Source organism: Chinchilla lanigera, unplaced genomic scaffold (assembly GCF_000276665.1).
Source record: "Chinchilla lanigera isolate Chin_1 unplaced genomic scaffold, ChiLan1.0 scaffold00015, whole genome shotgun sequence".
Classification (NCBI taxonomy): Eukaryota; Metazoa; Chordata; class Mammalia; order Rodentia; family Chinchillidae; genus Chinchilla; species Chinchilla lanigera.
Window position 1 is genome coordinate 27861442 of NW_004955416.1, and position 26108 is coordinate 27887549.

General features: G+C 42.3%; 1 protein-coding gene across 2 annotated transcripts in view; it reads left to right on the forward strand.

The window, feature by feature from the left end:
* Positions 1 to 26108, forward strand: part of Lrrk1 (leucine-rich repeat kinase 1) — a 127346-nt gene that overhangs the window by 508 nt on the left and 100730 nt on the right. The window contains exon 2 of one of the 2 annotated variants that reach the window (XM_013512546.1): positions 4353 to 4563. In XM_013512546.1, coding sequence (XP_013368000.1) covers positions 4467 to 4563 — 97 coding nt within the window. In that variant the 5' untranslated portion in view covers positions 4353 to 4466. Of the gene's footprint in view, positions 1 to 4352; positions 4564 to 26108 lie in introns of those variants that run through there. The other variant, XM_013512547.1, reaches the window with a different exon arrangement.

Genomic DNA, 26108 nt, shown 5'->3' on the forward strand with positions numbered 1-26108 from the left:
CGGACCCCATCCCCCGGCCTGCGTGCAGCCCCGGCCGCTGCTCCGCGGCCGCGTGCTCGGGCAGGGGTGGTCTGGGCCCGGGCACCGTGGGGCTCGGCTCTGGGGGTGCAGGGGACGCGGGCGATTCCTCCAGTCGCCGCCTTGCTTCCTCCCGCCTTCCGGGCTTGCGGATGGGGTGCAGCCAGGGAACCCCGAAGCCTCACACTGGACGGGGCTGGGGTAGAGGGCTAGAGTGGGGGAGCCCAGGCAAGAAACAAAGTAGGAAGCCCCAGGCTGGCTTCGGGTTTCTTTGGAGAAAATCGGTCCTGGTAAGTTCGGGCAAGAGTGAGTGTGTGTGTGTGTGTGTGTGTGTGTGTGTGTGTGTGTGTCCTTGCTCTGGAGTCGCTCTGGGCCAGGCAGTGGCCTGGGCACCTCCTCTCCTTGGAACATGTCAGATAACTGCCAGTGCTGTTGCTTACCTTCTCTGTCAGGGAATCGAGGAAGCCTAGGGTGGCTGGAGGTGGGTGGAAAGAGTGGAGGAGAATTCAGGGACCCTAGGAGTAGCTCAGCCTGCCCCTTCACAGTCTGAGGGCATGAAGTGTTTCCCCTTGCATAGAAGCAGGGACAGGCAGCTGTGTTCTTAGCAAACCTCTCACCACATACCCCATTTTTAGTACAGCCTGTCACTGACATGACAGCAAAGTACCCACACACTAAAAGGACAACTGCACTGTGACCGGTTTAGAAAACCTTAACATGAAATGCCTTTTACACTTGGGTTTTCATTGACTTTGCACATGATGCAGAAAGAAAAAGAGAAAAAGTTAGTAACATACCCACACCTGATTTGTCCCTAAGGGAGGTTTTGTGGCCAAACTTTTTCCCTCCCCTGCGCTTGCACATCTCAGAAAGTGGCCGGTAGTCAACACAGTTGCTCGGATCACAGACCTAGATGTTGTCCTCATCCTAGTCCCTCCTGTCTGAATTCAGTCTGTTACCAAGTCTTGTTAAGACTGCCCCAAAACGCGTTCCCTTCTTCCTCATGCGTTCACCTCTGTCCACCATTTCCACCTCCCTTGTTCTCTGGCAGCCAGTGTGAGACAGTAGACAGGGACATAGGTATTTAAATAGGTAAATAGAATCCCCGCAGTCCTCTCCGTGGGACTCTTCAATAACTTCTCCTCACTATGGGCAGGAAAGCCAGGGGAACCCCTTCTTTTCTTTCCTGTGCTTGGGAGTTCCGGCCTCTGGCATCTCTGACCATCAGGCCGGTGATGCCCAGCCGCCCTGGCCAAGCCTGCTTTGCGGCTCAGGGCCTCCGCATCACTGACCACATCTCCACATGGATTACGAAGGCCTTCCCTGGCCGCCTCTCAACGCACATTCTCTCTCACATCCCTCACTCTGCAGCCTTCTAGCAGTTCCACTGGCCATGTATTTCTTCTTTCTCTGCTTAATTTCTGCTTAGTTACCCCCGTTCCCCACTGGAGCTCCCGGGTCAGTGTCTTGCTCGCTGTGGTGTTCTGGTCACCATAACAAAGGTGCCCTGTGCAGAGAGGTAGATTCAGTGACTGAACAGTAGCCGGGTAACCTTGACTTCCCTGCAGCTTCAGTCTCCTGGAGCCTTCCGTTCCCCAGCCTTCTGTGCTCACCTGGGACTGAGAACAATATAGTTCTTTTCCCTGCAGCTGGATGATATTTTGCCATCTGCAAGCCTGTTAAACAAATCGGGGAGCCAGCCAGTACAGTCGGGGGTGCAAAGAGTGTGAAGGGATGTCTGGAACCACGGGCCAGACGTGTCACGCTGGCCTGTGTTCAAAAAGGAGCTAGGTGGTAGGAGCATTTGTAACACGCTTCCCTTTTGTATTGACTGACAGCCCGTCCCAAACTTCCTGAAAAAAGATATTAGAGCAACTACTTATTTTACTGTCTGCCGTCCCCTCCAGTTTCACGAACTTGTAAGTTTACTCCTCCCCAAGAGGGCTCAGTAAAACACTGGTCGAATGAACACCAGCTTTCTTGTTTTCTTTCTCTTTAAGCATTTAAGTGTATTCGTTAATGTAGGCTTTAAAGAGTTGGCAAAAGGAAATTCGTAATCTTTAAAAAAATTTTTTTTTGGTACCGGGAATCCAGCTCAGGATCTTGAGCTTGCCAGGCAGGCTCTTTAAAAAGTATTAAAATAATCATTACTGCAGAAAATGTCTTCAACATGTAGAATGAATAGAAAACATGGAACTTACAATCATGATCTGTTGCACTGGTCTGAACCCAAAAGAAGCCGGAGGAAGCGAAGATCTGTTTAAGGGCAAAGACAGCAAAACTTGAGTTACCTCATCTGAAAGCTTCTACCTTAGGGTGTGAGCCAAAATGCTAATTATAGTTTAAAAACTGCTCCAGCAGCAAAAGCCTCCATTTGTAGACTGATTTGCAAAAGGAAACTGAAAGGGGAACCAAGTGCACTGGGAAAAGATTAATACAAAATATTTTAAAGATGTTTTCTTTGGTAACTTAAAAACATTATATGGCAGCTCTTCTGTTTTGAGAAGGAATGTCTGCTGCTGGGATCTTTAAGACGTGAGGTATGTTTCGTCGCTGTTTAGGTGTTCAAAAGCAGACGGTGACTACACTTCTCAGCTTCTGAACGTTAGTGTGCAGTTTGGAGCCTGCATTTTACAACACAGTCCGGCTTGCTGTTCTCCTTGTCCCAGCTCCCAGCTTGATTTTCCGAATTGGATTTTAGAGTTTATGAGGCTTTAATCATCTCCTGGGTTTTGTGTAGATAGATCATTTTTCTTTTCCTCCTTGGACTTTTCAGGCTTCCCAGCTTCAAACTCGGGTGTTTCCTTTTCGGTTCAAGAAGGTGAGGGCTCTTCTCCATCCACCTTCCTCTGCCTCAAAGAAACCAGCCTACTGGGCCAGGTGCCTGATTTCCAGGCTTTCAGATGAGAAATTCTGAGTGCTCTCACAGACTGTTTGTTTCTGCAGCTTGCTCCGGGAGCCCTTACTGGGGAGACAGAGCCTCCCCTCCCCTCTCCCGTGCCCCAGCATTGTGATTGCAGTAATGACTACACCAGCCCTGTGGTAAAAAGGTGATGACTGCACAACTTTTGCCTGAGTGAATTCCCACAGCAGTCTGTGAGAGTGCCAGGGTATGGGCTAGGTGTCTATTTTTATTTTTTTGAGACAGGGTCTACTATGTAGTTCAGGCTAGCTTTGAACTCAGTATGTAGCCCAAACTGGCTTTGAACTCAAAACAATCCTCCTGCCGCAGCATTCCTCCTGCCTCAGCCTCTGGAGTGATGGGATCATAAGGCATGCACCACCACGCCCGGCTGGGTGTCTATTTTTAACAGATGAGAAAACCGAGACACACAAGTTTCAGGTGGAGGGCACACTTGGGAGTATCAGAAGCACTCTATACCTTGACTTCCGCACTGTGCTTTTGCCTTTACATATTGGCATTATTTATATAGTCCTGATTTTAGTATTAGTATTAGTATTAGTATTATCAGCTTGTTATTATTATAGCTGCACTATTTTGGAACCATCTGTCTCAGTGTCCCTGACCTTGTACTTTGTGTCTGGGACAGTCTACATACATTCATAGGGTTATACCTTCCTATCATGGAGGCCTCCCCATGCCAAGTCAGAGCTGGGCCCTCAAGACATTTCTGGCCTTTTGATCAACTTGAAAGCAGAATAGGAAATCATGGTGGGCAGACCTCCAAGCCCATGAGAGCCCAGCATAGAAGAGCAGTGCTCGGTCTCAGCAGCTTGCCATAGTCTTATTGGCTTTAAGAGATAAGTCTTAAACCAACGCAGTTTCTCCACCATGGGGCAGGTAACTCTGTTGCCAGTGGCTGTCCTGTGCGTTGTAGGGTATTTAGCAAGATCCCTGATCTCTACACATTACGTGCCTGTAGCATTCTCCCCCACCAAGTGTGCCAACCAAAAGTATGTCTCTAGGCATGGCCATATGTCCTGTATGAGAGAGGCAAAATTCCTGGGGTTCACTTTTGCTGGCTGCCAAAGTTCTGACTAAGTTGTCTTCAGAACCAGTAACAGTTTTTTCTGGACATTTTTTTCCCGGTGAATGTGTGATGACTAAATAATGATCGAGCCCTTACTGCTGCATGTTCTGGGATTGTTTAGGGAGACAATGTCTGAGTCCAGTGTAGGTGGGATGGGGGAAGCTTGGCCCTTTCACTTCCTGCACCTAATGGGCTTGGTCGGATGGATGGACCATGGAGAAAAATACTGGAAAAGAAAGCAAAATATCAGTGAACCAATATAATTAGTAAATATTTGCAGGGATTGCAAGAAAGGACCTGAGTGAAAAAGTTTTTCTGATGTGATGATGTTTTTCACCACAGGAATGAAAGCAGTTTCTGGTCAACCATGACTGTGCGTCCATGTCCTGACCCATTCTCCAGGTAGTGGTGACAACAGTAGTACCTGCCTTTGGAGATCAGCTGCCTCAAGGGTTGATGGCTGGCATGTCGCAGAAACCACCCAGTATGTACTGGTGTGTGGGGCCGGAGGGATCAGCTGTGTGTCCAGAACGCGCCATGGAGACGCACAATGGTAAGGATGTGCCTGGGGATGTGTGCCTGGGCACAAGCGGCCATGCTTGTCCTACAGGGAGTTTAGGCTACATCAGAACAAAGTGTCTTCAACCAAAGGAAATAAAATGGCAATTATTTGGTGTTTTCTCATCATAAAATATATGTTGGGATTTGCACTTAAATTCTGAATAGGGAGGGGCCATGTACAAAATTTATTGTGGACTCAAAGATCTTAAGAAATGGGGCCTCACATCATGTTGGACTTTTACAAATATGGATATTTTGTTTTGTCTTAGCATTATAAAAGTAATACCTGTTTATTAGAGCAAAATTGAAAAAAGAAAAAAAAGAAAGAAAAAAAAATTATGCAGACTCCCACCACTCCAAGCACACACACAGCTAGCATCCGGGCGAATTCTTTTCCAGTTTCTCTGTGATTAAAGAAGTTTGTTTTAATTTTATTGTACTTAGAAGGTAGATAAAATTTTTATGCTCTTTTCTAGCTTTTTACCAGTAGCGCTGACCTAAATTGCCACCTAGTTCATGTGATTAAGTGAAAATATAATTTTATATGGGAACATAATATGAAAATTGTTGATCTAACCCTTATTTTCCTTTGAAATTTGGGTTGCTTCCAACTGTTCACTGTTTCCAAAAGCATCCCATTCCTATCTTTTTATACGGGTTTGCAGCTTATTTCCTTAAAATAAATCTATAGAAGTCACATTGAGTTTGAACATTTTTGACATTTCTCCATGAGCACTGTACTACTTTTAACACCAATAGACTATCATTGATACTATTGCTAACAATACATATTTGCTAATCTCTTAGTACATCTCAGGCTGTGAATTTAGTGCTTTATGAAATAATCTCACTTAATCCTCACAACTGTGAAAATGGTGCTTTTCTCCATGATATATACCCAAAGAACTTGAGAGAGAAATCTAGAAAGTTTCAATAACTCTTGTAAATTGGAAACTTCATAAGCTCAAAATACATTTAATGCACCTGCCCAGCTGCCTTAAACATGCCCAGATCACTTACAGTAGCCACAGCTGGGCAAAGTCAGTTAGCACAGAGATTACTTTATAACAGAGGTATAATATCTCATATAATTTGTTGAATATTGTACAGAACACACAAAACAGATTGATTGTTTTGTACTGCTGTAATGTCAAAAAATTGTAAGTTGAACCATCATGGTCAGGAACTATCTGTCTGCACCCCAAGGCCACAGCCAGGGGACAAGCAGCTCTCAGAAGTGTGTCTGAGTTGGGTTTACAGACTCTGTGCTTTGCTTATTTGTAGTCTTTATGTTTTCTACGACGAACACATGCCACTGGTTTGTTGCTGTTTTGCATTACATTTACGATAAGATTAATATTGCAAGTTTTATTTTTTATTAGCACGTGTTTGCAGTACATAATGATTACATTCCGTGTGTGGAGTTGGTCCATGTACATAACACACCTTAATTCCTTTTTTCATGCCTGTTCCCTTGCCTCCTTTCCCCCCTTCCATCTCTTGATCTCCTTCCCATTTTGCAAAACATCTATCTCCCTACTTCCTATTATCTATCTACCTTTTATTTTACTCTATTTATACCCTGAGTTTCTCATATAAGAGAAACCGTGTGATACTTAAGACTATGTTTGATTTATTTCACTTAACATTATAGTCTCAAGCTGCATCCATTCTCCTGCAAATGACCTAAGTTTATCCTTCTTTATGGAAGAATAATACTCCATTGTGTGTAAACACCACATTTTCTTTGTCTATTCATCTGTTGATACTTTCAAGATTTAGCTGTTGTGAATTGTGTGTCTATAAACATGGTTATGCATGGATCACTGTGATATGGCGTTTTGAACTCTTTCAGTACAATATCTAGAAGGGGAGGATAGCTGGATCAAGTGGAATTTCTAGTGTTAGGTTTTTGAAGAATCTCCATAGTGCTTTCACTAGTTTCTATTCCCAGCAACAATGTGGAAGGGTTCCTTTTCCCCTATAGCCTCACCAGCATTTGTTATTGTTTGATTTCTTGATGGTGTCCATTCTCTCTGGGATCAGATGGAATCTGATGCTTCAGAAGTAGGATCTGATCGGCATCTCTCATGTCCTTATATGCAGGGGCAAATTTATTTCTCTGGCTTCTTTCCCCTTGATGTCTTTCTAGCACATATCAGCGTGTGGTGGGGGGCAGGTGCCCTTTCTGAGCATGTCCCCCTGGAATGGTTTCCTGTCTTCAGAGGCAGTTTGTTCCTTCTCACTTTCTCCCAGACTTCATAGGATCAGGGGGAGCCAGGCTGCTCAGCACCCCTTATTTTGGGAAGGACTGTTGCAGACCTAACTCCCAGCTCTGGCTAAGGAAAATTGCTTGCCAGAAGAAAAAACAATGATACCTAAATTAGTTGGGGGAAACTGTCTTCTAAAAATCCTTAGAAGATGACGTGTTTTAAAATGTCTAGATTCTTACTGTTCTTGCAAGAGTAGTTTAGAAGAAGACTCAAACTTTAATGAAACAAGTATTTTACTATTTTTCCATAAGGATAGTTAGCATTTTGTAATCTATATGGTAATATGTTTTGTCACGCATACACCCCTACTTTTTTCTATTTGCATAACCTCTCTTTGGGTGTATTTAAAATGATTCACTCTTTCAAAGCCCATGATTGAAGGGTGCAGTGGTACATGCCTGTCATCCCAGTAACTCAGGAGAGTGAGGCAGGAGGATCACTTGTCCCAAGAAAGTGCGGGGACCAGCCTGGGCAACATGGCAAGACCCTGTCTCGCAACAGCAATAACAACAACAGCATGAATGTGGCACTGTACTAGGTGGTCTGGGTGTGGCTGCTGTGTGTCCCAGCCATGTATCTGTGCAGCACAGCTGCATCTCAGGAGGACGTGTCACCACCATCTCCTGGGCACCATCAGCAGTGAGCTCCCTGGAGAGCGGGAGGAATGTGGAAGAGGCCCCAGGGGTGCTGAGTGCACCCATGACATGAGGGGAATCAGGGAGTTCACTCCCTACTGGCTGCTGGGAGAGCTCCCTCGACAAGCCCATCATTAGACTTTCCTTACTGCAGTCTGACACCAGCCGCAGTGGACGAACCTGTTCTGCCAGCTGAGGCAGGCACCTAGGATAGTCAGAGTAAGAAAACTAGTAACGCAGGAGGAGACCGCTCCTGGATGGTGGAAGGTGGGGTGCTGGGTGGACCCCACTCAGAGGCAGCTCAGAGCCTCTCCCTCCATGTGAGAGGTCCTAGCTTCAGCCCGAAAACCTGGCCCAGCTGCCCGCATGTCAGAGCACTGTCTACAGCCAGATCCAGCATGGACCAAAGAAAGAGCAAGAACGTTCCTGAAGGTCTTCAAATCCCAGGTTGTTCCATAACTATTTGCAATGTCTTTGCTGTTCTTGTTGGTTTCCTTTGGCTTTTTCAAATCTGTATTAAAAATCTTACTTTGTAATATAAGACCCAAGTGGTTTGCTCTAGTGGGGCTTTTTCTTGCTTTTCAGAGGCAGAAGTAGGAAGTAGACTGAAGTAGGAAGTAAGTAGGAAGTGTCCCTGAGGTGGTAGCCTCCCCTCTTGCCGGGCCACTGTCAGAAATTCTACAAGGGACAGAGCTGCACCAAGGAGGAAGCCATGTCTTCAAAGTGCTGCTTGTGTCAGTGTCCTGCTTATGTCTGCTGGGCTCTGGAGGGCTGGCAGCATGGGGCTTTTCCAGGCAGAAGACCATGGTCCGAGGGTACCCTCCTCGGCCTGGCGTCCTTAGGGAGCAGAACCAGTATCCTATAAAGAACCCTGTACTTCATGAGGCCAAGGAGTGTGGCTGAGCAGTGGCCAGGTGGGTAAGAGAAGGGGCTGAGGACATCCATCCATGCAGGTGACAGTTAACACGGCTGTGCTTCCCATCCATAAACAGTGCCCGAACACATGACCTCTGGCTCGATGAGGCCCTGAGAATTAACTCAAGGCTTAGATCTTCACTTACTTGTCCAGAATATACCGTACTTGCTTGCTTCTCACAGATGAGGCCAACCTTTGTGTTGTGAGGTTTTCGCTGTGGGAGTGTCTTGTCCTCATTGTGTCTAGCTGCTCCCAGTGAGTCAGTTGGAACCCATTAACCCCTTTCTTGAAGTAACTAAAAGAGGATGCCTCGCCCTCCTCCTCCCATCTGTTGCGGCGGGCTCCACGGGTGCCTCTACTCACCCACCCATGTAGGTGGCCAGAGCCTGAAAGGGTGGCTCACTCCAAGCTTTAACCCTCACCCTCTGTCCCCCTGCCCCGCACTGCTTCCTTGTGTGGGGTGGGCAGGACAGATCCTGCTCATGTCCTCTAGACATGCTGGGGGCAGCCACGTCCACTTGGCCTGCATTCAGCCATCTGCCTGACCCCCATGAAGGATCCAGTGGCCTGTGAGCCGGGAGGGACCGGCACGGACATCCCTGCCCTGAATGGAGGGACGAGGACTTTCATCCCTGTCCTCGTCTGGATTCCTGTTGCATCTGAGTTAGACCTTGAAGGAGCCATAGTGAAAGGTTTATTGGAAATTCTTTAGCTCTCTGGCAATCTTCTTCTCCTCTCAACAACATGTACGTCTAAATTCTAATGTATGAGTTTCACATCCATTCTTGGAAACCCTGATGAACGAAAGCAAGGATGCTTTGATGTAGTGTTGTACTTTGCGACGGTATGAAGCGCCATGCATGCGGAAGAAACTGTAGTTCAGATTTTGAGCTTTGATCTTGCGTCCTTGGGTAATGATCTTGCATCCTTGGGCAATGATTTGTGGTCCCTTCCTGTCTTGCAATGGGGCAGTGACTGCTGTCAGGGCTGTCAGTCGGCCATCTGACCAGGAGGGGACACAGCCAGTGCCGTGTGGGTGGGAAGGCTGTGATATGCAGTAAGGAAGGTGTGCTAAATGCATTTTCAAATTAATAGTATTTTCAGTTTAGGATGGATTTAATAGACCATATCGCCCATCCTAAGCTGGGGAGCAGCTGTATTCATGAGAAAACCTGATTTCCCATCCTCAACCACCCCAGCCAAGCCTGTGTTCAGTTTGTCAGATCCCACTTACCTGTCCTGTGGGTGACATTTGTGATAAAGAAGAAAACAAAAAATGAACACCCAGAAGTGTGCGTCTGAAACAATAAAATCCTTCCTGTGCTCATAACTATTGTAGCAAGAGTCACACATTAGTCAGAAATTATGTTTTCGGGGCTGGGGATTTAGCTCAGCGGCAAAAGCGCCTGCCTGGCAAGCGCAAGGTCGTGAGTTCAGTTCCTGGTACTGGAGAAAAACCAAAAAAAAAAAAAAAAGAAAGAAAGAAAAAAGAAAAAAGAAATTATGTTTTCAACTGTAAAGAATTTTTTAGTATCATATTTCATTTTGCAGTTATTGCTATGGCAGCCCCTAGAAACTTTCCTTAGCCCCAGTCCATTATACGACACCCACAGATATGTTGCCAAGTGCTGATTTACAATCACTCCAACCCAGAGCTGAATATAGTGGCCCACATCTGTGGTCTCAACTACTCAGGAGGCTGAAACAGGAGGATGGTGTCAGCCTAGGAGTTCAGGGCCAACCTGGGCAACATAGAGAGACCCTGTCTCAAACAAACAAAAATTGTCATCCTGTTTGTTTCAGGAGAATCAAAGAAAAGAAAACATAATTTCTGTGACACTTTGAGCTTTTCAGAGACTTAGTGATGTTTAAGGGTCTATTATTTTGATTAAATATAGTGATGCAAATTTGAGGTTGGAATTTGAATTTAAGTGGCAAGAATGACACCAAAGTTCCTGCAGGAACTCATCTTGGACTTGAGGTAGTCATAACTCAGAAGCAAGTGGACAGTCAAGGGTTGCTCTGACCTGGGGGCATTAGAGGCGGAGGATCAGGTGTGGCTGTCCTCATGGAGCTGTCGGGGGAGGCCAGGTCAAGGCACCTTGGGCTCTCCCATGTCTGCCCCAGCTGCCAGGCTCTGAGGGCTCTGATGGGCAGCTGCCCTCTCTCTGTGCAAATATCAGTTCAAAGATAAAAGGCAGACAAAGGGCCCCTGCCTGCCAGCAGGCAAAGAGCATCCTCCTGTGCTGCCCTTCTCCCTGAAGTATAAGGAAAAAATTAGCACTTATTCACTTTTAAAACTCCCTACTTGTCTTGAGTAGCTGTCTGTCCTCTCTCTCTTCCTCCTTCCCCTCATCTTCAACTAAATTATCTTCTTTTAAAAATAAAAATTATTTGTAATTCCCCACATTCCAATCATAGGGTGAAATGATACTGAAAAACCACGGTGCTCACTGGCGCTTTCCTGTCTTGCATGTGGTTGCTTGCCACTGGCTGGATGTGTGTCCTTCTAACTTCTTCCTAAGCATATGCACACTCACACTCACACACATGCACAATTCTTTCTGTGTGCTTCTGGTTTTATTGTGAGTTATTCATTGTACATTGGTTCTGTTTCATTTTTTGTGGTACTGAGAATTGAACCCAGGGCTTCATCCATGTTCGAGAAGTGCTTTACCCATGAGCTGCACCCCAGACCCATCAAAGATGTGTATTATGGAGCAGTGTCTTGAAGTTCGCTCCATGTGCACTGCATTTGATAAAGTGAATGCAACCTGTGTTATTATTTTAATCCCTTAGTAAAGTGCATTTATAGTTTCCCTACATTTTGCTTTCTATAAGGATCACATACCACTGAATACGCCCCAGCAAAACTGTGGGATTTCAGAGTAAGCACATTAAAGATTATCAATGCCCAATCCTGGTCAAAGCAGTTGTTAGAGAAGGGAAGCACCAAGATGGCAGAGTGGTAAGCATCAGAGAAAGAGCCTCTCTGAGTGTTGCCATCCAGATGCTAGAATATAACAATGTGAGGAAGAGGAAGGAGGTAACCAGCAGCACCTTCTCCCTGAGATGGGACTCACTGTATGAGAGTGATGGCTCAAACCTGTGGACACACAATGACTGCTGGTGACCTCAGAGACCTCCACAGAGAGACACAGCAGTGGAGGGGAGCAGCAGATGTAAAGGACTGCACTAGATGGCAGTGAGTGCTGAGAGCTCAGTCATCCCACACAAGAGACTGATTGGCCAAGAGCCATCTTGGAGAGGGGCTGGCTGAGTTCAGAACTCAGAACAGCTGCTGGCTCCATCTAGAGGCTCCCAGCTGGGCTCAGGCTCACAGAAGGTGTGGTGACAGCTGTAGGCTGAATAAGTCTGGTTTCAGCCAGAAGGTGCAGGTTCCCTGCTCCACCAAAATACTACTGATAGCTTGCTAGACTAAATCAACATGGATCAGGACTCTTGTCTCCACAGGTCTACCAGCGACAGCAGAAACAAACCTGAAAGTGGTTCCATCTCTTCTGTTTGTTTTTTGTTGTGGTGGTGGTGGTTTTCTTTTTCTTTTTCTTTTTCTTTTTTTTTGTCTCCATTGTTTGATCTTGTTTTTATATGAATGTGAATGTGATTTCTAGTCTCATTGTTGTTGTTCTGTTCTATTCTGTTCTGTTATTCTCTTTATCTCTTCCTTCTCTTTCCTTCCAGTCTTCTGCACTAGCTTCCCAGAATTAGTACAGTACCCTTTTTTCCTACAGCCTTACCTCTACACTCTTCCTCTTCTTCTACCTCTCTATTTTTTCCCTAACCACTTTTAAATTTTAACCCCTGACAGTAAAATTGACATATTAATTTTGTGGTATGTTTGAAATCTTGTTATATAACTACACATTTAGTTCATGCAGTTAAAGGTGGCAAATTAATAGTTAACTCAGTTTGTTATTTTCTAGGTTGTGATTGTTGCTACTGTTATTGCTGATGGTATCACTGTAGCCAAAAGTGACATAATGAATCTAAACAGATATTCTTCTTGGAATTCCAAGACTGAGATTGACTAAGGGTCATAGAAAATACTGTGGCACAGTGCCAAGGAGCCAATGGCTGTGCCAAATGGGCAGCAACTTTTCATTCCCAACAAATTGAAGACGTAGGACCTTGCGACAGACTCAAAACCCAGCTACACCTGGAAGATAACTCAGAGCAGTCATTTCCTAAGTGCTCTAAATACTAGCAATAAAGTAACCCACCAAAGGCAATTTACTGGCATCGCCCCAGAAATTAAACAAAAAGAGGAAAGAAAATGAGAAGACACTTAAACAAGATGCAACCCCGTACATCCAGTTCACCAAAGGCAAACCCAGGGGGCAGTGAGGTGGGACGATGTGAAAGCCACCCACCTGGCCTCTCCGAAGTAACAACAAAGCAATTGAATGGGGCTCTAGAAAACAATCAAATCAAAAACAATTTCCCAGATAACTGCAGAGATGGCGTCAAAAGTGAAAACCATGCTTAGTGACTCTAGAACAGATACAGACAAAAAATACAGGAGCTTAACAAAAGTATGCAAGCCATAATACTCAACATAGGAATGAAATGGAATCCACAGGGTAGATTCAAGGAGATAGCCAGGAGAATAAAAATTATATTGAAAGTATTTGCAGCAAATTGAGCCGATGTGAAGACAGCATCTCAGATACAGAAGACAGGCTTGCAGTTATTGATCATGAAAGGAAAGATTCCTTAAAAATAGCAAAGAATCCACAGGTTTGAACCACCCCTCTCACACAGTAAGTCCCATCTCAGGGAGACGGTGCTGCTGCCTACCTCCTTCCTCCTCCTCACATTGCTATATTCTAGCATCTGGACCATGAGAAATCAATAAATCTATCCAAGAGGTGCTAGATGAGGCAAAGAAGAATAACTTAAGATTCATTGGCATCAGTGAAAAAGCAGGAGATAGCAAAAATGATATTAAAAAAAAACTGTTCACAGACATCATGGAAGAAAACTTTCCTGTTAGGGAAAAAGAATTTGACATACAGATGGTGAGAACTCCAATTAGCCACAGTCAAAAAAAAATCTACAGCCAGGCATATCATAATCAAGATTCCAAAAATTCAACACTAGAATGGTATCTTAAAAGCTGTTAGGGAAAAGCTGACTTCTCGGCACAAACCCTCAAGTCAAGGAGAGTTTAAAGTATTTCAAGTTTTAAAGAAAAACAAGTTTCAACCCAGATTGATGTACCCCACAAAACTATCTTTCAAAACTATGTGTAAATAAGATACTTCCATCAAAAAACATCTGAGGAAATTTATGACCACCACCCAGCACTCCAGAATGTACTGAAGGATATTCTAGAAGGAGATAACAAGGACTACAACTCCATGAACTCCAGAAGAAGGAATCCACCAGGCAAGGCAGACAACTAAACAGAGGGAGGGGGAGAAAAAGAGGAGAAGCCAACAACAGGAAAATAACATGAAAGGATAAGTCCATACATATCAGTTTTAACAATCAATGTTAATGTTTTCAACTCACCAGTCAAAAGACACAGACTGGCAAAAAGGACCAAGAAGGAAGATCCAACAATATGCTGTATTCAAGAAACACTTTTAATTCCAAAACAAATTCATAAACTGAAAGTCAAAGGATGAAAAACAATATTCCATGTGAGAGGAACTCAGAAAAAACAGGGGTAGCTATTCTATTTGCAGACAAAATGAGTTTCAAGTCAAGACTGACTCAGAGAAACAAACAAGGTCACTACATCCTTGTAAAGGAAACAATCCAACAGGAAGAGATAACAATCATAAATATATATGGAGCAAATATTGATGTACCCAACTATATAATATAAATATTAATGGACATGAAAAGTCAAATAAACACTAATACAATCCTATTGGGGGAATCTCAATACCCCCTCTATCACAAAAAGACAGATCAACTGGATGAAAAGACTTAGTAGATGTCTACAGAATATTTCACCCCACAACGTCAGAATAAACATTCTTCTCAGCTGCACATGGGATGTTCTCCAAAGTAGACCATATACTCTTTCATAGAACATGCTTAAGTAAATGCAAAGGAATTGAAACTATCCCATGTATATTATCAGACCATAGTGCAATGAAATTGGAAAGCAATGGCCAAAGAAACCACAAGAACTTCACAAACACATGGAAATTAAATAGCACCCTTCTGAACAACCAAAGGGTCACAGATGAAATTAAAAAAGAAATTAGACAATTTCTACAATTAAATGATAATGACAGCATAACATACCAGAATTTATGGGACACAATGAAAGCAATCCTAAGAGGGAAATTTATAGCAATAAATATCCTTATCAGGAAAACAGAGCAAGCACAAATAAACAAGTTAATGATGAACCTCAAACTCCTAGAAAAAAAAAAAGAGCAAGCTAAGCCAAAATCTCATATGAGGGAAGAAATTATCAAGATTAATGCAGAAATTAACACATCAGAGACTAAGAAAACAATACAAACAATCAATGAATTGAAGAGTTGGTTCTCTGACAGATTAAAAAAAGTCAAAAAAGCCTTATTCAACCTTATCAAAAAAAGGAAAGAAAAGACTCAAATCCATGCAGTTAGAACTGAGGAGGGTGAAATCACAATGGATCCTGCAGAAATCCAGAAGATCATCTATACCTACTTTGAAAACTTGTATTCTAATAAGATGGAAAATGCAGAAAAAATAGACAGATTCCTTGATATATATGAATTACCAAGCTGAATCAAGAAGATATAAAAATCCTAAATAAGCCAATATCAATCAATGAAATCAAAGATATAATTGAAAACCTCCCAACAAAGAAAAGCCCAGGCCCTGACAGAGTCACTGCTGAATTCTACAACATATTTAGAGAAAACCACTACTTCTCAAACTCTTTAATGAAACTGAAAGTGAAGCAACACTCCCAAATTCATTCCTGGAAGCAAGCATTACCCTGATATGAAAACCAGAGAAAGACCCAACTAAGAAAGGGGACTACAAGCCGATTTCCCTAGTGAACATAGATGCGAAAATCCTCAGTAAGATATTGACAAACAGAATGCAGCAAATCATTAAGAAGATTATATACCATGGCCAAGTGGGATTCATCTGAGCGATGCAGGAATGGTTTAACATATGTAAATCAAAAAAATGTAATACACCATATTAACAGAGCTAAGAACAAAAATCATATCATCATCTCAGTACATTCAGAGAAAGCTTTTGACAAAGTCTAGCACCCATTCATGACAAAAAAACCTTACAGAAAATTGGCATAGAGCCAGACATAGTAGCACATGCCTGTAATCCCAGAACTTGGTGGCTGAGGCAGGAGGATTGTTGTAAGTTTGAGACCAGCCTGGGCTACAAAGTGAGCTGAAGCCCAGCTTGAACTGCATAACGAGATCTTGTCTCAAAAAAAAAAGAAAGAAAGAAAGACATTGGAATAGATGCTATTTAGGTCAATCTGATAAGAGCCATCAATGGCAAATCAACAGCCAACAACATACTAAATGGACAAAAACTGAAAGCTTTCACTCTAAAATCAGGAACAAGACAAGGATGTCCACTGTCTCCACTCTTATTCAACATAGTCCTGGAAACTTTAGCCAGAGCAATTAGACAAGAGAAAGAAAGAAAAGGAATAATGATAGGAAAGGAAGAAGGTGAATTATTATTATTTGCAGATGACACAATACTCTACATAGAAGACCCCAAAAACTCCACAAGAAAACAGCTAGATTTAATAAGCAAATTCAGTAGCATAGCTGGATATAAAGACAACATTCAAAAATCAATAGCCTTCCTATACACAAATAACAAACTCACTGAGAGAGAAATTAGGGAAACAATACCTTTCACAATAGCACCCAAAAAAATGAAATACCATGGAATCAATCCAATGAAGGATGTAAAAGACCTCTACATTGAAAGCTACAATAATCTGAAAAAGGAGATTGAAGAGGATCTCAGAAAATGGAAAGATATTCCTTGCTCCTGGGGAGGAAGAACCCATATAGTGAAAATGGCCATACTTCCAAAACTTTTATACAGATTTAATGCAATTCTGATCAAAACATCAACAGCATATGTCACAGAATTAAAGAAAACAATCCTAAAATTCATTTGGAGCCAGAAGAGACCTAAAATAACGAAGGCATTTCTGGGCAACAAAGGCAAGGCAGGGGAGCATCAAAATCTCTGACTTGAAATGATACTATGAAGCTACTATGATAAAAACAACATTACTATAAAAAAACAACACACCTGAAGATCAGTGAAACAGACTAGAAGATGCAGAAACAACTCCAGATATACTTAGTCACCTTATCTTTGACAAAGGTGCCAAACATATTCAGTGGAAGAAAGATAGCCTCTTTAATAAATAGTGTTGGGAAAACTGGCTCTACACATGCCAGAGATTAAAATTGAACCAATATCCTTCACCATACACTAAACTAAATTCAAAATGGATGGAAGATCTAAATTTTAAAATAGAAATGTTAAATATGCTGGAAGATAGAATAGGTGAAACTCTTGAAGACATTGGTGTAGGCAAAGACTTTATGATTAAAACCCCAATCACATAGTAACTATCACAAAGAATCAACAACTGGGATCTCATCTTATTAAAAAGCTTTTGCACAGCAAGAAAAACCACCAACAGAGTGAAGAGACAACCCACATGTGAGAAAAAATGTTTGCCAACTATTCTTCAGACAAAGGATTACTATTGAAAACTTATAAAGACCTCAAAAAAATCAGACCTCCCAAATAGAAAGACCCAATCCAAAAAGGGGCATCTGAGATGAATACACACATATCAGATGAAGAAATACAAACAGCAAATAAATATATGAAAAAATGTTTAACATCAGTGGTCATTCAAAACATGCAAATTAAAACAACACTGAGATTCCATCTCACCCAGGGAAGAATGGCTATTATCAAGAAATCAACCAATAACAAATGCTGCAGGGGCTGTGGGGAAAAGGAACCCTTCTCCACTGGTAGAGTGTGGACTGGTGAAACCACTGTGGAAATCAGTGTGCAGATTCCTCAAAAAACTAGGATTGGAGCTCACATTTGACCCAGCTATTCCCCTGCTGGGTATCTTCCCAGAAGAATTAAAAACATCATACCACAATGATATATTTGTTTATAGCAGTATATATGTTTATAGCAGCACAATTTGTAATGGCTAACTCTTGGAAACAACCCAAATGCCCACCAACTGAGAAATGGATAAAAAGATGTGGTCTTTTTATACAATGGAATACTACTCAATCATAAAGAAGGATAAACTGGAGACTTTCATAGGTGAATGGATGCAACTCAAGACCATACATATAAGTGAAATAAATCAGACACACTTGTGTAAACACCATGTTGTCTCCCCAGTATGAGAAGCTGAAAGAATAAATAAATCCAAATTGTACAGTAGATATTGTAAAATGGGAAGAAACTGCAAAAGGAAAGAGAAGCTGAGATGGGAAAAGGAAAAAAGAAGGAAAGGAAAAGAAAGAAATATATATATACAAGATAGGATAGTTATACTACTAATTTCTCTCCGTTCATTGAAAAGAAAGGTTTATGCTAATATTGTTTGGACAATTAAATGCCTATATCTTGTACTCTGAATAACTAATTTAAAGATAATAATGACAATGTCTTAACCATTGTTGCCCTCCTATTATCTTGTTTTGAAATTTTTTTTCTCTTTAAAATAAAACAAAATTTTAAAAAGTTTAGCTGCCCAAAACAAAAAAGTCAGTAGAACACAAAGGGCGATAGCTTAGGAAGAGCAAGCAAGCTGGCCCGGTCCAATGTCAGCCCCCAGAAGGGTTTCCTGTCCTGTTTCTGGATATTGTTCTTCAAGTAATTATCATTTCTCCATGTAAAAATATGCTGCACTCCACTCTGACTGAACCATTGAGCTAGCGTCTGTGGATTTCCTGCCATGACAGGTGGATATTTCCGTATCACTTGCTTTCATTTCGGTTGCTTCCTGAACATTTCATCCTAGTGTTGACTCCTCTCTAGGTTGTGTTTGTAGCTTTAAAGGATACGTTGTCATTGCTATGGAGACTTCCTACCATACCATTCTGATTCTGCAAGGCGCTGGGGTCAGCACCCTTTCCCCTCGTTCCTTCTGCTTCCATCCATCTTTTGCCTTCCACAGTCCTCTGACTTTGGGCCCCTGTGTAACTGGAAGACAGAAGATTCATAGGAAAGGCTTGTGGGAGGGACTCTCTTGGTCTTCCACATTACTGGTTTGTCCTTCAGCCTGTCCTTTGCACTCTGCCGCCCACCCGCCATGTTTTATGAATCAACTCTTCTAGTTTTAATTTCTGAGATTTAAAGTTAATTCCTGCTTATGGACTCCGCCTCCTCTGATGTCTCTTCAGCAGGCCAATGATACTCATTCTGAGTTGTTCTTGCTCAACTAACACTGGCTCTGGGTAGAAATGATTCCCTGAAATGCTGGAAAGCTGGAGCCCTGGATGCCACTTAGGAAGGTGAAGGTACTGACTCAGTCTTTTCCTCCAGGATGAGGGAGGCAGGTGCCGGGAGCAAGTTTTATCTTGAATCAGCAGAGCCCAAGGCTCCCTCATCTCTGAGACTGGTTTATTTGTGTAACCCCTGCCCGTTCCCACCCTGTAATAATGCAAGGTGCAGCAAGAAATACAGGATCTTAGATCTAGCAGGATCCTGCCTTACAAGTTATCACTACCAACAGCTCACATCCCCTTGGGAACCCTGAGGCAACTGTGAGATATGGCAGATCTTTCTCCTTCCAGCTCCCAGTGAGTTTGTCTCCTTGGCTTTGGAGCTGGAAGGAACTGGCTTTACCTTCCATGTGTGTCAGGGCTGGGCTGGTGGGGTTGCTCTCTTTTGGTCTGTCACCTCCGCTGCATGCTGGCTGTACGGGTGGACTTTGATTCTTCTTTATGGTATTGAGGTTCCTCAGATATTCATGTTGCCTGAGCCTGGTTGGATTTTAATCTTTGTGTTTGGGGTTCCCCATCGCCCTCCATGAACCCAGCACCACTTACTGCAGCCTGCAGGAAGGAGGGCAGGGAGACTGCACTTTGGGTGCACCCAGAGCATGCCTTTTAGGTGAGGGCCTCCTCGTGCCTTCCCGGTCTTGACCACCGCACTTCCTCTTTAGCCCACACATTGCTGCCTGGCGGGCTGGCGAGGGGCTAGAGGAGTGCGCCCACTGACGGGAGTGTGCCCACCAGGGTTACCCTCCCCACAGCCCTGCTTCTGGCAACCCAGAGGCCCTCATGTTTCCGGAGTGCACTGCAGCAGCCCCAGAGTGCCCCCCCCCTCAGGCCTTCTCCAAACTGGGTTACCATCGCTTCCAGACCTCTTAGGTCTCTTTTTACTTTTCCTGTCTAATACGTCTTGCTGGTGTTTGGGAGTATTTATGATGATTTCTTTGGGGCTCAGGCTCCCACTGCCACCTCAGTGCTGTCATCCAGCATCTCATGGGTGCTTCAGAGGTGCGCGATTGGCAGGAAACACTAAGCGACAATGTGAAGAGCGGTCTGAACGAACTGGCTTTAACCCCGATGCTTCCCACACCCTCATCCTTATCTGTCACACATACGTGGCCAGAGTCTATGCCGTACCAGATGCAGGTGCTAGCGCGGCGCTCTAGGAATGCCCTTGCTTTCCTCTTCCCTTGGTGAGCAAGTTCTGTCACCTCACCTGGACTCGATTTCTTTCAGTGAACCTGATAGCAATATTACCATGAAAATGGGGGATCCTTAAAACAGGACCTTGTACTTTATTCGGCTCTAAGCCACCGCAGGCATGGAATTCAAAACATGACCGGTTCTCGTTTTCAAATGTGTGTACTGCTAAAGGACGATGTCCCTCAAATCAAATCCTCAAGATCACATTTTCAATTAAAGCTGTTTCATTGTCACTTCTGATGGAAGTGTTTAATTAAAATAAAAGTCTTTCCTTGCCTCATGTTTTGGGGATGTTTCCTTCTATTTTATTTTTTCAAATTATAAAACCAGGGTGGCTCATGAAAGGAAGATTGAAGTTCTGAGTGATGGAGTAAACAGGGCTGACAGTGTGGTTACTGACAGCAGTTGTGGGGCTCTACGCTCGCAGGAATGGGTCAGGGGTGTCACAGACCAAAGAAAGTCCCCCTGTCCTCATGACTACTTGCTGATCAACTTGTAATGCTGTTTAATCCTTTCGGACAAGGCAGGAAATTGTTTCTTCCTGCAGTTTTCCCAGAATAACTCAGAAGTGACTTAATAAAAATACCCACAAACTTTCCTAGCATGTCCCAGATTAGGGCTTTATGTAGGCTTCCAGTGTAATGACACAGTTTCTGTGAAGTAAATTAATTTCCTCTTAAGATAGGAACAAAATGGCTTGTCTTTTCCTCAAGGATAAGGTTAATCTCTTTGTTTTACTTCAGTAAGATATGACAGGTTGCTAAGTGATTGTTTCCTGCCCTAGTTTATAAAAAACAATTTAGGGAAACTAGAGTTTGGTGGTTCAGAGTGGGAATTTTATACTGGGGTAAAAGTCTATATATGTTGTTAGTCAAGTCACTTGATCTCTGGGGACCTTGTTTCTTCCATAAATATCTACAATACTGGGACCTGAGGAGATTACATACATTAATCTGTTTTCTTTGCAATTTACTCACCACCTTTACAAAATAATACTTCCCATTCTCTCCTTCTGCCTAAAGTTTCTGCAAAACAAAAGCATTTCTATATTTGTTGTGATTTCCATAATAATTTCTGCAGATTGAAATAAAGAAGCAGTAGCTTTAGGAAGTTGCCAAGGTAAGCAATCAGAAGCAGCTTTTTCTAAATTGAGCCTCAGACAATGTCCCTTTTCTCTTGTTCCTTTTTTAAAAAATTCTATCCAAAAATAAAGCTTAGTTCTTCCTCCTTTCTTTGGTCAGTTTGTAATTTTTTTTTTTTTTGCAAGAAATGGTGTCTTCAGTGTTCGACCTCAAGCCATTCATAGAGAGCACCTCGAATGCAGATCGTAGAAAAATGATTAAGGGCAGGAGGGAGTCAGGATCTGGCAGGCTGTGGTAGAGGAGCCCAGACATTCCTGGAATATTTGTGGTTACTGAGGAATCATGTTGCTAAGAATCAGAATATCACTCATGAATAAAGAAAGAGAAGGAAAGAAAGAAAGAAAGAAAGAAAGAAAAAAAGAAAGAAAGAAAGAAAGAGGGAGAGAAAGAAAGAAAGAAAACAAAAAGTCCTACTGTAGTCCAGCCAGGGGTTTGTATTAAACGGAAGTTTGTACTGCATGAATGGGCTTTTCTGTCGAAGACATATAGCTGTGATATAATAGCCATGGATCAACAATGTGGATCCAGTTCAGCCCTCCCCACAGAAGAACCCCCGTGCAGATTCTTCTTCAGATTGCAGATTTGCTCAGAACTTGTGCCTGAGGTCAGAGGGGCTGGGAGGCAGCTTTCACTTCGGTTAAGAATTATCTTTTATGAGACTCCACAGAGGTATTCATTTGCGTTAACCTTCCAGAGGCCACGTTGTAATCACCCATTGGTTCATCTCAAACCCATGTGTGAAACACATCAGCTTGGAATTCTAGCAGGCACTGAGGACCCCACTGATCTTGGCATTTGTGTTTGTTTTGTTCCTGCCTTGTGTGCTTGACTTTGGCTTTGGAAGGCAGATGACAATCCTAACATCCAGGATAGTGAGCTGGAGTCCATTTTTGGTGTTTGAACTTGATGGTGTATATTTCTGCATGCAGACTTGCAGAAGGGAAGCAAGAGTGAATGCTTTCACATTTTTATACTTGCCAACAGTCACAATTGCCTTAACAACTGGACAGGTTCTGAGAATTGTGTTAGGTAGTTTCATCATCATGTGAACATCACAGAGGGTACTTACGCAAACCTAGGTGGCATCACCTAGGACATACCTCAGTTGTTGCTGTTTATATACATGGAATAGCCTATTGCTCCTAGAGCCAAAATGAGCAAAACAATATGAGATTGTGTCAAACAGAGAAGGTTACATGTCTTGATTACTTTTCTCTTGTTGCTGGGACAGAACACCTGACACCCAAAATTAAGGAAGGAAAGGTTTATTTAGCCCACATTTTGTGGACGTTTCAGTCCATACTTGGCTGGTTCCAAGGCAGGGTGGCACATGGCACAGGGGAACTGTTCATGGTGGTGGAAGACAGCAAAAGCAACAAGAGCACAAGGGGAGGAGCGGTGGCAAGCAGCCTCTTTCCTTCCCTTACATTGTATGCAAACTATCCGCTCCAGGGCGGGTTGTAGCACTCACATCCATAATTCCAACACTGGGCCATGGATCAATCAAATGTCTAGAAGCCTGCCCCAAGACTGCATGAGGATTTGGGGGAACACGCAGATACAAACCATAACAGTGAGCAAGATACTGGTATACATGAGCTACATAAGGCTCCTGCCACGTGACCGAGTATACTGCTTTATGGGAAACTATTTTTATAGATAGAAGGAGTGCATTCTAAAATAATAAGGGCCTGAAGATGCATCTCAGTGGCAGGATGCTTGCCTGTGTTCTATGCTCAGCAGTACAAAAACAAAGTAATGATTGAAAATATAGTACAGCAAATACATAAACTAGTTACAGAGTCATTTATTATCATTGTCTATTATGTACTGTACATAATTGCATGTGCTATACTCTGTGCAACTGGCAGCTCACTGTTTATTTACAAACACATAAAGCATTGTGCCACAACATTTTTGAGGACTATGGTATCACTAAGCCATAGGAGTTGTCCACCTCTGTTATAATCTTATGGGACCACCATTGTATCTGCCATTTGCTGTTGACTAGAGCATTATTATTGTGACTAATGCCTATATTTTAAAACTTGTCTGAATATGTAATACAGTCACACAGTCCAAAAATCATAAGCAGAACATAAAGAAGCAAAACAGATACAGATTCTTATTTTTCCCCTTCTTATATAAAAGGCTCAGGATCAATCCTGATTCTTTTACACATTTGCGCATAATGTAAATTGGCAGTGTTCTTTTTGACAAGTACATAGTATTCTGTGCTGCAGATATACCACAGTTTATAGTCTTCTCTTAATGGGCCTTGGACCGTCTTACATTTTTGCTGTAATATTTGCTTTAACAATAGTAGGTGTCTTATCAGATATATAAGCCTATCTTCACAATAATTTCCAAAATGATGGGTCAGAAGACATAGGCTTCTGACCTATGCCCACAAGTGTGCATGTCTGCCTGTTTTCTCATAGCCTTATAGTAATATCTGTTAGCAAATTTTGAGGTTCTCTTATTCTGATATGTGAGGAATGGTTTCAGCATAGATTTGTGGTTGTTGTTTGTTGGTGCTGGGGATCAAACCAAGGTCTGTAAGCATGTTAAACACATGCTCTACTCCTGAACTATACTCCCAGACCTCAGAAGAGTTTGAATATCCGTTTCTTTTATCATGAGACTGAGCACATTTTAACTGTGTAAGAACTTGTTATATTCACTTTTTGTTTTTAACCCTCTCTTCACATCCTTGCTTCTCAGTTTCTAGCTATGCATAGTTGTTGGTATATCTTATTAACATATAATTAGATGCCCTACAAAGATCCACTTAAGTACACAAAACTAAAATAAAACTTTTAAATGTTTCCAAAATATGGTCTTTTTTGCCTTGTTTACTAAATGAATATGGCAAATATAAATTATGTAGTGTAAACAAATAAACATATAGGTCCTACCTGAAGAAAATTTTAAACTCTGGATATGAAGAATAGTTAATAAAAAGATATATCATCTTGCATAAGAAGGTTTAATGTTGTCAATTCTCTTAATATTGTCTACTCTTAATATTGCCACTTCTCTACAAGTTGGTTTTTTAAGTCAGTGCAATAGAACTAAAATACAAATAGGATTTTTTTTTAAATATGAAAAAATACTACATTTTACCTAGAAAAATAAATGTATGAAAATAGTCAGGAAAATTCAAGTGGTAAGGGGCTAGATTAAGGGGAGGAGGGGATGGAATTTACAGTGCTGCATTGACAAGTGGCATTGGTATCTAAAAAATAAAGGACAAAGAAAGCAAAAGAACAAAACAGCAACTCAAAAATAGGCTGAATTGCACACCAATTTTGCTTTGCTAGGTTGAATTGTTCATCATATAAGATACCATGTTTCTTTCTCACTTCCACACCAAAATTAAACTCAAATGAACTGAGTAGTTAAACATAGAAATTAACACTAATACAAGTCTAGTAGGTTGATTAAATTAAAACAGTTCTGGAGTGAGGAAGGTCACTAAGCATAGCTTGAAACCTCAATATCGTAAAGGAGATGAGTAGATATGGCGACATACCACTTAGAACCGCTTTGTAGCAATGCCCCCTGCAAGAGCCAGATAAAAATCATAAGGCAAAAGTTATTTTCTACATATACCTCCAAGAGATAACTTCCTTTGTCAGCAAAGGGTATTTGCAATTCAAAGAGAAAAAGGGTACTTTAATTTCCAAGTGAAGGGAAAAACAGAAGCATGGAGTTTAATTCATAGAAAAAAATAAAAGTCATCAATAAACATATGAAATATGATGCATGTAATTCCTATGGAAAAATGCCGATCAAACCCGGATATGAGATCTGTTATTTTCCTTTACAGATTGGATAAAACGAGAAAGTTGAACATTATCAAACATAGCAAGCATATCACTTTCTTTTTTTACAGATCTTTATAGCTAGTGCTGAGCTGGACTTTTTTTTGAAAGGAAATTGGCAATACTTTAAAAAAATTAGGGTTTAATGGCTCCTCTGCTCCTTCCATTGCTAGAATTTTGTACTTCAAACATGAGCAGAATGCAAACATGTTTCTCAAGGATGCTCATGGCCACGTTGCCACTCACACAAAGAACTGGAAATGCCCCCAAATGTTCTCAGTGAGCACCGGGAGCTACCATGAAGAAGAGTATGCTAGATCTCTGCGACAGTAAAGAAGAGGGAAAGCCAAGCTGAAGGACACAGTTGTGTTACAATCTATTTGTTAAAAAAAGAGAAGGTGGAGAAATGAATATTTATATGAGATCCAGGGAAAAATGAGCTCCTTGATGACCTCTATGAAAGCAGTGATTTATTCAAAAAGAAATTCTAGCCTAGAATCTTAAAAATCAAAATCAACACGCAACTTAAACCTTTAAAAGAGTTTCTTGACAAGGTGTCCAGAGGGAACTCTGCTTGAAGCACACAGCCAAGTTCATGAACTGTTTTGCCTAGATTTTTTCCACCGAAGTCCCTAAAATATTATCTCTGACCTCAACCTCAAAAGTCATTCTTTTAAGAAAGAGCTTCGGTGCTGCCCCAAAAGAAACATCGCGCGTGTGCACGTGCGTGTCTGTCTGTCTGTCTTGCTGTCTGTCTGTCTGTGTCCACACTTCTTCCCTTTCCAACGCAGATGTCTGAGCACCTTAAGACCCCTGCCCTTGCCTGGGACGGAAGCAGCACAATTCTCTGTGCTTTGCTTCGTTTTGGCCAGAAGGTGATACTTGATGTTACGGAAAGACAGCATATATGGAAAAAGGCCTGCTTCCTCCTGCCATCCACGCCTGCTGGTTATACCGCCAAAGATTTCCACCATGCCCTTTCAAATTCTTCCTGCCTCCACAAGTCCTGTTTGAAAGATGGGGA